Raw genomic sequence first — 12,629 nt, forward strand, 5'->3', positions numbered from 1 at the left:
GTGGATGGATAGATGGATGGGTGGGTGAATAGAGGGATAGGTGGATTGCCGGATGAGTAGAGGGATGGTGGATGGGTAGGTGGGTGGATGGATAGATGGATGGGTGAGTGAATAGAGGGATGGTGGATGGGTGCATGAATAGAGGGATGGTGGATGGGTGCGTGAATACAGGGATGGTAGATGGGTGAGTGGGTGGATGGATAGATGGATGTAGGGCAGATAGGGATAGTGGATGGTTGAGTGAGTGGATGGATAGATGGATATGTGGGTGAGTGGATGGATAGATGGATGGATGGGTGAATGCAGGGATGGTGGATCAGGGGGTGCGTGGCTGGGTGGAGAGATGGATGGATGATGGGTGGAAAGAGAAAATATTGGTGACCATCTGCTGTTGGTAATTCCTTATGGTGCCAGTTTATGGAACTTGAGCGTGTTTCACTGAATCACACTGCTAGGAACTGGTCTTCTCCCTTAACCTGTTAGAGAAGCAAGACTCAGGGTTGTTTGTCACTTGGAGAGCTTTTCACAGGGTCCCTTTTTTGCTTTGGTCCCCAGAATCCCCTCCCCTAATGGTACTGGTGAGAGGCGGGCTGTGGTCTCAGCCGGGAGCTGCCCACAAGCTTGTCCTCAGGGAGCTGCCCACAAGCTTGTCCTCAGCTGTCACCTCAGAAGTTCATGTCTCTGGGTCAGAACAGAGGTGTGGAAAAGCCACCTCTGCCAGCTCAGGGATTTTGGCACTGACGGACTCCCAGCAAGGGCTCTGCAGAGAAAGGCCATGAGACTCCTTCAATGCCTAATAAAATGCACTCATCCCGCCAAGCCTTATTTGCCATTTGAAGCTCACACCTGCGCCTGCGCGGTAAACTGCCCTGTCAGGACTGCGTTTTCCAGCAGAAAGCATGCTTGTATCTCCACACCTGCAAAGAGAAGGCAAAGAGTTTGTCTTTTCTTCCCATTTGAATGTCTGACCCATAGTTCAGCTGGACAAGGTAGACACTCAAGAAACGAGGTCCCTCCTGACCCGCATCTGTGGGGCATCCCTCGCTTTGCAAACTCCCTGCTTGGTTTTCCAAACCGAATGCAACCCCAGCGCCCTCTGGGCTCCCCTGTTCTCCTCCCTTCTATCTTGGCACCAAACGTGATCTACCCCTATTAATGGCAGGACCACAGAGACGAAAACACAAGCAAACCTCTTCATGCCACATCTTAAGTCATGGCGAGGGGAGGAGAAACTTACTCCGACAGACAGTGTCATCCAGGAGGCTTGGAGAAGGCCCTGCGCCCAGCACATAGCCCCCGATGAAAGAGAACTGGCTCCAGGAACTCCGTTCCTGTGAACAGATTTCTTTCCATAAGTACCCTGTCAATTAAAACCCAAACTGATTCTCTGTTCTTTCTCAACTGGTGTCTCCCTTCCAGAAAGTTCAGCAGTACACAGTCATCGTTCAGGCCACAGACATGGAAGGAAATCTCAACTATGGCCTCTCAAACACAGCCACAGCCATCATCACGGTGACAGATGTGAATGACAACCCGCCAGAATTTACCGCCAGCACGGTGAGTCCCTCGAAACCGCCCAGTGATGCATGGCCTGTGCGGGGCAGGAATGCACTGACGTGCGGCGCAGCTCCCTCTCTCTCTGCAGCTCTGTCTGATGGGTGCTTGGCAGGTAGCATGTAAGAAAGGCCCTGGGCAGCAGGGGCTGCTGTGTGGAGTGGCTCCACTCCTGGTGTGCGCAGTAGGGGAGAGGCCAGGGCTCAGCCAGGGAGGGGACCTGCGGCGGAGGTCGGTTGCCACCTGGGAGGCATCTCTGTGATGTCTGGAGGAGTTAACTGGTACTGTTTGGGCTGATGTTACTGCCACTTTGGGAGGCGTGCGTGTGGGACCTTCTTGGGGGATGCCCAGATGGAGCATTGGCATGGTGGGTCCATCCTGTGTGTGGAACTTGGCTGACCCTCTATGGCCCACTGTTGGCAGAAAGGGGGTCATGACTGGACCCCATACCGGCTGCTTGGGACCTGAGTGACCACTCACTGAATGTTATTGAAAGTCCACTGCGAGGTCCTGAGCCCCCAGTTCACAGGGGGCCAAACTCTGTCTGGTGGGAACATGGTGGAGACAGGGCTGTAAGGCATGCGGCCCCCGCTTCCTCTGGATTCCAGCAGGGCAGCTGCACCACCAGGAGGGGCCCTTCCCTTGAAATCTGCAGAGGCCACCGCGCCAACAGACATTCGATGGCCCCACTTCCCTGCTGCCCGGCGATCTGGGGAGGTCCCAGCCTCGGCTGTTGCCCTTCTTTTCAACCAGGACCCTCTGTGGTGACTCCCTGGGTCCGTGGGGTGCAACACTGTGTCCCCAAGCTGTCATTTTGGGCCCCTGTAGCAGTGCTGACATCACAGGCACGTGGCCCAGCCCCGGGAACCCTCTAGGAAGGTTTAAGGCACCAGGCTGCGACGTGCAGAGGGGAGGGTCAGCGAGGGCTCCCAGAGTGACCGTGACCCCGAGATGCCAGGATCTCAGGGTTTTCTTTGCCCCTACAACCATATCACCCGCTTCTCCCCCAGGCCTAGGCCCCCACAGAGCTGTGTGTCAATCATGATAGCAATGACATGATAGCAATGACAGCAGCAGCACCAGCTGCACCTGTGGAGCTGCCCCTTGGGCCCCAGGGTGCGGCCAGGGTGCAGAGCCAGCCTCTGATCCCAGCCAACCCCGACTAACCCAATGACAGATGAGGACTCTGGGCTGCGGAAGGCTAAGAGGGAGACGGGAAGGGATGGGGTCAGGAGCAAGGACGGGAAGGGATGGGGTCAGGAGGGAGACGCTCCTCCCTGTGGGTAGGCCGGCTTGCTGAGAAGGCAACTCAAGGCCAGAGACCCTCACCACGGCACCCGTCCTGCATCTGGGCCTCCTGCGTCCTGCATCCCGGGCCCCGGGCGCAGCTGCACCAGGCGGGGGTGGCCGTGAGCACACAGCGCCATCTGGTGGGAAGATGGCAGATCACAGCGAAGGAAGCCAGCTCAGCACCACTGCGGCAGGGCTGGGATGCTCCAGGCGCGCCCTCAGGCTCCTGGCAGTGAGTCCCAGGCAGCAAGCAGCCAGGGCAACCAGGAGCCCGAGGAGCATTTAACAGGGCGCAGCCCCAGGATGCAACAGCTCTCATACAATTGGCCAGGAAGGCTTTCAGATGGTTTGGAAAACACCCCCTTCTCTCTTGGCTTCAGTCTCTATTTACTCTCTTCCGGCCAATGAGCAACGGGCAGGAAAAGCTCAGGGCCAGGCTCCCGGGGAGTCTGGACATACGGGAAGCAGCTGCTAACCCCAGAGCCCTGGAGAATAATAACGTCCAGGCCCAAGAGCGCAGCCGGGCTGCACCCACACAGCTGGCCAGGCAGCCCCAGCTGTCCTTCCTCCCTGACTCCAAGAAAGAGAAGGAAGTGATGGCAGGGAGGGAGGGGAGAAGGTGACGCACATTGTGTGGAGCAGGTGTCTCTGCCTTTCTTGGAGCCGGCATCCCTGTGAAGGAAGACGGAGAACCGCAGGATGTCTCTGACCTGCACATGCCTCTGAAAACGGCCAGCCCAGGAGTCACACTGAGCCCCCAACGGAATTCTGCATTTGGCTCAAGGCAACTTGAAGCACATTGCAGGAGAGAATTCTTGCCTCTGTGTCCCCTTGAACAAAAGGTGGGGATGACCTGATTCTCTGAGATGTTGGGGGGCAGAAGATAAACAAGGGGAACTGTGGTCCTAAATCCCGAAATTCAGAGAATCCCGTCATTCCATTGCAAGCCCTACCACTCATCTCTGGTCCCCCTCCCGAGACTCTGGGAAGCCAAGGCAGAGGCCCTTCTAGACCTAGTGGACCAGCCACAAGCACTGACCAGCATGAGCACTGACCAGCACTGACCAGCCACCAGCACTGACCAGCCTCCAGCATTTACCAGCACTGACCGAAAATGACCAGCAACCAGTACTGACCAGCACTGACAAGCCACCAGCACCGACCAGCCACCCGCACTGATCAGCACTGAGCAGCCCTCGGCACTGAGCTACCCTCACGGCCACTGCTGACCGGCCACACCACCCTGGGGCTGCTCCTCCTGGGACTGGGGCAGAGGGTCCCCATGGCATTTATTAGAGAGACACATCCCTGTGCTTTTCCAATGGCTAAGCACAGGCTACTGCAGCCTCATGCACCTCCCAGAGTTGGGCCATTGTCCATTCTTGGTTCCAGAGGGCCTCAGGCAGGTCCCAGGCCCCAGATCACGGGGCAGGGAAATGGCATCTCTTGAGGAGTACGCAGATATGTCTAGGTGCTTCTCAGCCAGTGTCCACAGCACCTCCCGGTCTAATACAGGCTGGGAGAGGGTCCGCAGTCTGCTGCATTGGTCAGGCCGGCGAGGTGACGTGCTAGTGAGTGGACAATGGATGAATGACCCTGGCAGGGAGGGTCCCCTCCACCCTGGGGTGGCTTTTCCAGGTGACTGGGTCACATGGTCATGGGGAAGGGGTGTCTGTAAGTACTCGGGGTTAGGATGGCCCTTGGTGTGTCCTTCTGAAGATGAGTGACAGGCAGGAGCCCCAGGACACTGTCCATGCCTCACCGTGGGATGGAGCAGGCAAAGGGGCCAGCAGGATGGCGAGGGCCAGCCACGCCACAACATAAACAAGGGGAACTGTGGTCCTAAATCCCGAAATTCAGAGAATCCCGTCATTCCATTGCAAGCCCTACCACTCGTCTCTGGTCCCCCTCCCGAGACTCTGGGAAGCCAAGGCAGAGGCCCTTCTAGACCTAGTGGACCAGCCACAAGCACTGACCAGCATGAGCACTGACCAGCACTGACCAGCCACCAGCACTGACCAGCCTCCAGCATTTACCAGCACTGACCGAAAATGACCAGCAACCAGTACTGACCAGCACTGACAAGCCACCAGCACCGACCAGCCACCCGCACTGATCAGCACTGAGCAGCCCTCGGCACTGAGCTACCCTCACGGCCACTGCTGACCGGCCACACCACCCTGGGGCCTTCTCTCTTGGCTTCAGTCTCTATTTACTCTCTTCCGGCCAATGAGCAACGGGCAGGAAAAGCTCAGGGCCAGGCTCCCGGGGAGTCTGGACATACGGGAAGCAGCTGCTAACCCCAGAGCCCTGGAGAATAATAACGTCCAGGCCCAAGAGCGCAGCCGGGCTGCACCCACACAGCTGGCCAGGCAGCCCCAGCTGTCCTTCCTCCCTGACTCCAAGAAAGAGAAGGAAGTGATGGCAGGGAGGCAATGACAGATGAGGACTCTGGGCTGCGGAAGGCTAAGAGGGAGACGGGAAGGGATGGGGTCAGGAGCAAGGACGGGAAGGGATGGGGTCAGGAGGGAGACGCTCCTCCCTGTGGGTAGGCCGGCTTGCTGAGAAGGCAACTCAAGGCCAGAGACCCTCACCACGGCACCCGTCCTGCATCTGGGCCTCCTGCGTCCTGCATCCCGGGCCCCGGGCGCAGCTGCACCAGGCGGGGGTGGCCGTGAGCACACAGCGCCATCTGGTGGGAAGATGGCAGATCACAGCGAAGGAAGCCAGCTCAGCACCACTGCGGCAGGGCTGGGATGCTCCAGGCGCGCCCTCAGGCTCCTGGCAGTGAGTCCCAGGCAGCAAGCAGCCAGGGCAACCAGGAGCCCGAGGAGCATTTAACAGGGCGCAGCCCCAGGATGCAACAGCTCTCATACAATTGGCCAGGAAGGCGTTCAGATGGTTTGGAAAACACCCCCTTCTCTCTTGGCTTCAGTCTCTATTTACTCTCTTCCGGCCAATGAGCAACGGGCAGGAAAAGCTCAGGGCCAGGCTCCCGGGGAGTCTGGACATACGGGAAGCAGCTGCTAACCCCAGAGCCCTGGAGAATAATAACGTCCAGGCCCAAGAGCGCAGCCGGGCTGCACCCACACAGCTGGCCAGGCAGCCCCAGCTGTCCTTCCTCCCTGACTCCAAGAAAGAGAAGGAAGTGATGGCAGGGAGGGAGGGGAGAAGGTGACGCACATTGTGTGGAGCAGGTGTCTCTGCCTTTCTTGGAGCCGGCATCCCTGTGAAGGAAGACGGAGAACCGCAGGATGTCTCTGACCTGCACATGCCTCTGAAAACGGCCAGCCCAGGAGTCACACTGAGCCCCCAACGGAATTCTGCATTTGGCTCAAGGCAACTTGAAGCACATTGCAGGAGAGAATTCTTGCCTCTGTGTCCCCTTGAACAAAAGGTGGGGATGACCTGATTCTCTGAGATGTTGGGGGGCAGAAGATAAACAAGGGGAACTGTGGTCCTAAATCCCGAAATTCAGAGAATCCCGTCATTCCATTGCAAGCCCTACCACTCATCTCTGGTCCCCCTCCCGAGACTCTGGGAAGCCAAGGCAGAGGCCCTTCTAGACCTAGTGGACCAGCCACAAGCACTGACCAGCATGAGCACTGACCAGCACTGACCAGCCACCAGCACTGACCAGCCTCCAGCATTTACCAGCACTGACCGAAAATGACCAGCAACCAGTACTGACCAGCACTGACAAGCCACCAGCACCGACCAGCCACCCGCACTGATCAGCACTGAGCAGCCCTCGGCACTGAGCTACCCTCACGGCCACTGCTGACCGGCCACACCACCCTGGGGCTGCTCCTCCTGGGACTGGGGCAGAGGGTCCCCATGGCATTTATTAGAGAGACACATCCCTGTGCTTTTCCAATGGCTAAGCACAGGCTACTGCAGCCTCATGCACCTCCCAGAGTTGGGCCATTGTCCATTCTTGGTTCCAGAGGGCCTCAGGCAGGTCCCAGGCCCCAGATCACGGGGCAGGGAAATGGCATCTCTTGAGGAGTACGCAGATATGTCTAGGTGCTTCTCAGCCAGTGTCCACAGCACCTCCCGGTCTAATACAGGCTGGGAGAGGGTCCGCAGTCTGCTGCATTGGTCAGGCCGGCGAGGTGACGTGCTAGTGAGTGGACAATGGATGAATGACCCTGGCAGGGAGGGTCCCCTCCACCCTGGGGTGGCTTTTCCAGGTGACTGGGTCACATGGTCATGGGGAAGGGGTGTCTGTAAGTACTCGGGGTTAGGATGGCCCTTGGTGTGTCCTTCTGAAGATGAGTGACAGGCAGGAGCCCCAGGACACTGTCCATGCCTCACCGTGGGATGGAGCAGGCAAAGGGGCCAGGAGGATGGCGAGGGCCAGCCACGCTGCTGCGCATGCCGCCAGGCTATTTTTACCAAGCCTAATCAAGAACAATCAGCAGAAGCTACAGAGATGCAGGGGATTTGCATGATCCAGTTCTGAGTCCTAAATGTTAATTAAAAGTTATTTTCCCTTCACTGGCTCTGAGCACGGCTGCACTGCCCACGTGAGGCTGAGCAGGGACCCTCGGCCCTCAGCACTGCCTCCAGCAGGTGAGCGTGGGGTCTGCTGTGCTAGAAGCTGGTGGCCACAGAGGACACAAGCTTCAGACCCTGCCCCAAGGCCTCCTATGCAGGACCACTGCATGGGTCCTGCAGTGAAGTTCTCAGGGACAGGTCCAGCCAGCACAGGGCGACCCTGGAGATCTGGCACCACAGGCCTTCCTCCAGCCCATCCCCCCACCCACACACATGCCCACAGGGAGGACCCCCTGGCGTCAGGAAGCCCAGCACTAGCCCTCCTCTTGGTCCCTGCCAGCTGCGTAGCCAAGGTTGGATCGCTGGACCTCTCTGAGCAGCAGGATTTATTTTTCTGTTTTGTTTTGTTTTGTTTTTGAGATGGAGTCTCACTCTGTCGCCCAGGCTGGAGTGCAGTGGCCGGATCTCAGCTCACAGCAAGCTCCGCCTCCCGGGTTCCCACCATTCTCCTGCCTCAGCCTCCCAAGTAGCTGGGACTACAGGCGCCGCCACCTCGCCCGGCTAGTTTTTTTGTGTTTTTTTAGTAGAGACGGGGTTTCACCGTGTTAGTCAGGATGGTCTCGATCTCCTGACCTCGTGATCCGCCCGTCTCGGCCTCCCAAAGTGCTGGGATTACAGGCATGAGCCGCCACGCCCGGCCAAGCAGCAGGATTTCATCCCCGCTTTCCACCTAGAATTAATCCCATCTCAAGGTGTCATCAGGAGCACTGCTGATCTATGTGGAAGTTGAAGACTTCAGCAACATAAATCTGCTCTAAAAATGCCATGGGTGGTGCCCCAGGCCCCCATCCCAGGGGCATGGAGATGGGTGGTGAGCAGACATGGTTCCAGCTTTAACAGACCTGGCATCCTGTCCGTTTTGGCCTTTCAAAGGTGAGGGGCTTGTAGCAATGTCACCAAAACCTTCTCAGCGCAGTTTCCCCAAATGGTAAAGAGGGAGGTCCAGGTACGGTGGCTCACGCCTGTAATCCCAGCACTTTGGGAGGTCAAGGCAGGTGGATCACGAGGTCAGGATTTCAAGACTAGCCTGGCCAAGATGTGAAACCCATCTCTACTAAAAATACAAAAAAAAAAAAAAAAATTACCCAGGTGTGATGGCATGCACCTGTAATCCCAGCTACTCAGGAGGCTAAGGCAGAGAATTGCTTGAACATGGGAGGCAGAGGTTAGAGTGAGCCGAGATCACACCACTGCACTCCAGCCTGGGAGAGAGAGTGACTCTGTCTCAAAAAAAAAAAAAGAGGGTGGTAGAAATTGTTAAGGTATATTATTGTTGTCATTTAAAATGCATCCATGATAAGACATATTTTGTACTTTGTCATTGTGAATGATCTATTCCCCATCCCAAGGCAAGTGTGAATAAAATCAGGTTAAATATTTTTTAAATAAGAGGGAAGGGAGTCGTGCTGGTTTCCCCACAGGCTCTCCAAGGGCAGGATGAGTGGGTCCCCAGCATTTAGGACGTGCCTGGCTCAGCCAGTACCTGGTTATCACAGTTGATGTGGAAATACAGATTTTTCTCTCAAAGGGGTTAAAAATGGTTTTGCCAGAGGCAGGGGTGTCAGCTGAACTTAGGAGCCCTGGGGTCTGTGGGTCTGTGGCCCTCATGTTTTTGAGGTCCTTCTGGCAGTTCCCGCCCCAAGCCGCCTGAGGATGCGGCCTGCGGTCCCTCCTCAGAAGTGACACTCCTGACCGGGAGGAAGGGCGGCCCCAGCTCTGCAGGGTAGACAGACTACTGGCCAACCTCGGCAGGGGGACTGGCTGGGCTGGCCCGGGGCAGCTCTCACCCACAGATCCCCGGCCCCTCACGCCCGGCTGCACACCCACCCTGGCCAAGCCCTGTGAGTCCCTGACTTCTACAGAAGAAGGGGAGAAATTACAATTCAGCGTGAGTCCTGAGCACAAGAGTCGGGTATCTGAAAATCAGAATGGACTCAGTGCCCTTAATTATGCTTGGGTGTTCTGTGCAAGCCTCGGCCATAAATAATTAATCGGAGCCAGCTTTTCCGAGAACAGAGGTGGCGGCTGCAGGGACCAGGAGCTCCCGCCCGCCTGACATCACCTCCCGCCTCCTTGCTCCTCCCGCCAGGAACGACTTCCTAGAGATGGCTGCAGAGGGGGCACTTCTGAGAGTCCAAGTCTGGGCCCATCCTGGGGCAGGGACCAACAGGACGTCGGTCCAGAGACATGGGGGAGCCACGGACTGGGAAGGACAACCCTAAGGCCGGGACACACAGAAACCTGGGGTCCCTCGGCCTGGGGGTCAAGACTTCAGTCCTCCCAGCCACAGTGCTCCCGCCAGTCTCTTAGGCCTCCCTGGACCCGCCTGTCCAAGCTGCATGGGAGAGGTGGGACCCAGGGGCTGGGGGTGGGCGCTGGGCCAGACTCCCCAGCTTCAAGCCTGGCTCCACCACTGACCAGTTGTTGGCCTTGGGCAAGTTGCAGAGTCTTCTGTGCCTCCGTCTCCTCATCTGTTCCTGCCTGATGGGTGTGTGAAGACCGAGTGTTCCCAGATATCAGTCCCTTGGCAGCATACCTGACTCAGAGAAAGACCCAATGAGTAGAACAGCAATAATATGGCCACTGTGGCTGTTGTATGATTAATAATGACGATTGATAGCAATTGTGTCCCTCCCCCTGGCACAGACAAGCTGCTGCCTGCAGTTGTGCTCCAATCCGGGGTAAGAAGATGGGTCAACCTCTGTGTCCTTTCTGGGAAGGGAGAAAGCCAACCTGGCCTATGGACCCAAAAGCCCAAAAGGGGGGTTCAAGTTAATTTTGAGCTAAATGGCTGGTTCTTTCCCTCAAGCGGGCGTTGCAGGGAGCACTTTTTTGTCCCTCATAGCAGCGCTGCAAGGCGGGAGCAGAGGCTCAGGCAAGCGGGCTCTGCCACCCCCCCACACCCCCCTGCTGCCCCCAAAGCTCCTGTCTGTAAAGGGAAGAGGAGGAGGAGGACGAGGAGGAAGAAGAAAAACCGCCTGCAACTTCCTTCTGGTCACGAGAGCCACGGATTCAACAATTCTGATTTGTGAACTCAGAACTCAGCAGAAATCATCATTGTTTTACTGAATAGAAAACTAAATTCCAAAAAGCAATGACATTGTAACATCCAAAGGAGCTGTGGTTTGTAGGTTTACACTATTGATTTTCCAATGCAAGCAATCACAGAACAGAGGAACTGCAGCCGGCTGTGTCCCCAGGTGGCTCCCAGCCCCGTGGCGGGCGCCGCAGACCACACCCCAGCCGGACAGGAGCTGTCAGGGCCAGCACTCAGCTGTGCTCGTCACAGTGATGGATCCGCTGAGCTCCGGCTGGGCATGAGCACCAGGCTCGGGTGCTTCCCTCCAGTTGGATGCCGTTGTCCACACCAGGCTCGGGCGCTTCCCTCCAGTTAGATGTCCTTGTCCACACCAGGCTCGGGCACGTCCCTCCAGTTGGATGCCGTTGTCCACCCCAGGCTCGGGCACGTCCCTCCAGTTGGATGCCGTTGTCCACACCAGGCTCGGGCACGTCCCTCCAGTGGGATGCCGTTGTCCACACCAGGCTCGGGCCGGAAGAAGCAGCACCCAACGCCAGGTGGCTGGGAACGCCAAGGCTTCATTAGGGCCAGCCAGACGCTTCTGAGCAAGCAGCACCTCGGGGAAAGCGTCGATCCTATGCTGGCCCACGGGGCTGGGGTGACGAGGGCAGCGGCAGAGTTCCCGTTTCTGCTCATTCAGACCTGCTCAGTGGGAAGAGGCAAAAGGAGGTCCTGAGCCTTCCAGGAGACAAAGCTGGGCCTCAGGGGCACTACTGTCCGTCAGACGAGGAAGCAAAGTTCGCAGTCGGCCGTGGCTCGTCTTTATGAGATATGGAGTCACTGCCACTAGTCTTTTGCCGGGAAACTGGATGTGGGAGGGACAGACAGAAATTAAGTACAGCAGCAAATCACCAAGACGCCATCCTGCGTGTCACACCTGAGGAGCGGCCTGGAGCCGGGGGCACCTTCTGGCTTCCAGCAACTGATGGAAATTCAAACCATGATGTGTTCAGTCCTTGGAGTTCCAAAGTCACGAAAGGCGGGTCCCCGGCGGGCATGGATGCGTTGCGGACGGCCGTTTTCAGAGCAGGTCAGGCAGCACAAATGGTTGAGCAATGCAGAGGCAGAAAAGGTCAAGCCTGCGCCTCTGAAACCAGGACCCCAGGGGCCTCCATTAGAGGAGGAGCAGCCTCGCTCTGCCCTTCACCAGCCACGGAGACCTGGGGGCTATGGGCAGGGCCCTAAATGCCAGCCATTCCCTGCGGCATGCGGCCACCACCCAGCAGAACCGCTCCTGTGCTCGTTCCAGGGGTGCAAGGGCAGATCACAGAGGAGCGTGCGGGGCCCCACGTTCCCAGGGATTTGCAGGCAAATGAGCTGCCGTTGACACAGGGGCAGACACGCCTTTTCTTGAATGGTCTGGAGAGTAAATGTTTGCCTCTGGCTGCCAGAAGGTCTCCATGGCAACTCCGAACCGCTGCCATTGTAGGACAAAAACAACCACAGACAAAACACAAGCTAGAGGGTGTGGCCATGTCCCAATAAAACTTTATTTACAAAAACAAGCAAGGGACAGATTCAGGCCACGGGCTTGTTGTCGAGCCCTGACTTCACCTAAGCAAAGAGGCTACATTGGTGTCATTTTGGGAATATTTGAAGGAGGAAGAGTCTAGCATCGCAGACGTCGTAAGTATGAGGTCAGTGCCTCATCACCACCTGCCTCGGAGAGCTGATTAAAAATCTCACACACAGCAGAGGTGGCGCAGGCCTATAGCTCCAGCTACTTGGGAGGCCGAGGCAGGAGGATCACTTGAGCCCAGGTGTTGGAGGCTGCAGTGAGCTATGGTCATGCCACTAAACTCCAGCCTGGGCAACAGAACAAGACTGTCTCAAGAAAAAAAAAAAAAAAAAGAAGTCACACATAGTATTAGCATTGAATTAAAAAGTAAATCTCTTATGAAACTTTGTGTGCCACGTGCCAGGCCTTGTTCATTATGTTTGCACATTCATGCATTAATTCATTTCACCCTGCACCGGGCACTCCCTATGCCAGGGTGTAGGACAGCTACAGCGAAAACCGAAGCAGTCACAGCCCCTGCTCCTCAGAGGTTAATCTACATATTTAAAATCTGTAAGGCCAGGCATGGTAGCTCACTCCTGTAATCCCAACACTTTGGGAGGCCGAGGCGGGCAGATCACCTGAGGT

General features: G+C 56.9%; 1 protein-coding gene across 2 annotated transcripts in view; it reads left to right on the forward strand.

The window, feature by feature from the left end:
• The window catches only part of CDH4 (cadherin 4, type 1, R-cadherin (retinal)), a 501,882-nt gene that overhangs the window by 456,923 nt on the left and 32,330 nt on the right, over positions 1-12,629 (forward strand). For both annotated transcript variants that reach the window (XM_011992340.1, XM_011992341.1), the window contains exon 7: positions 1,420-1,557. In XM_011992340.1, the coding sequence (XP_011847730.1) occupies positions 1,420-1,557 (138 nt within the window). The remainder of the gene's footprint in view (positions 1-1,419; positions 1,558-12,629) is intronic.

This window comes from Mandrillus leucophaeus, unplaced genomic scaffold, assembly GCF_000951045.1.
Source record: "Mandrillus leucophaeus isolate KB7577 unplaced genomic scaffold, Mleu.le_1.0 Scaffold41, whole genome shotgun sequence".
Taxonomy (NCBI): domain Eukaryota; kingdom Metazoa; phylum Chordata; class Mammalia; order Primates; family Cercopithecidae; genus Mandrillus; species Mandrillus leucophaeus.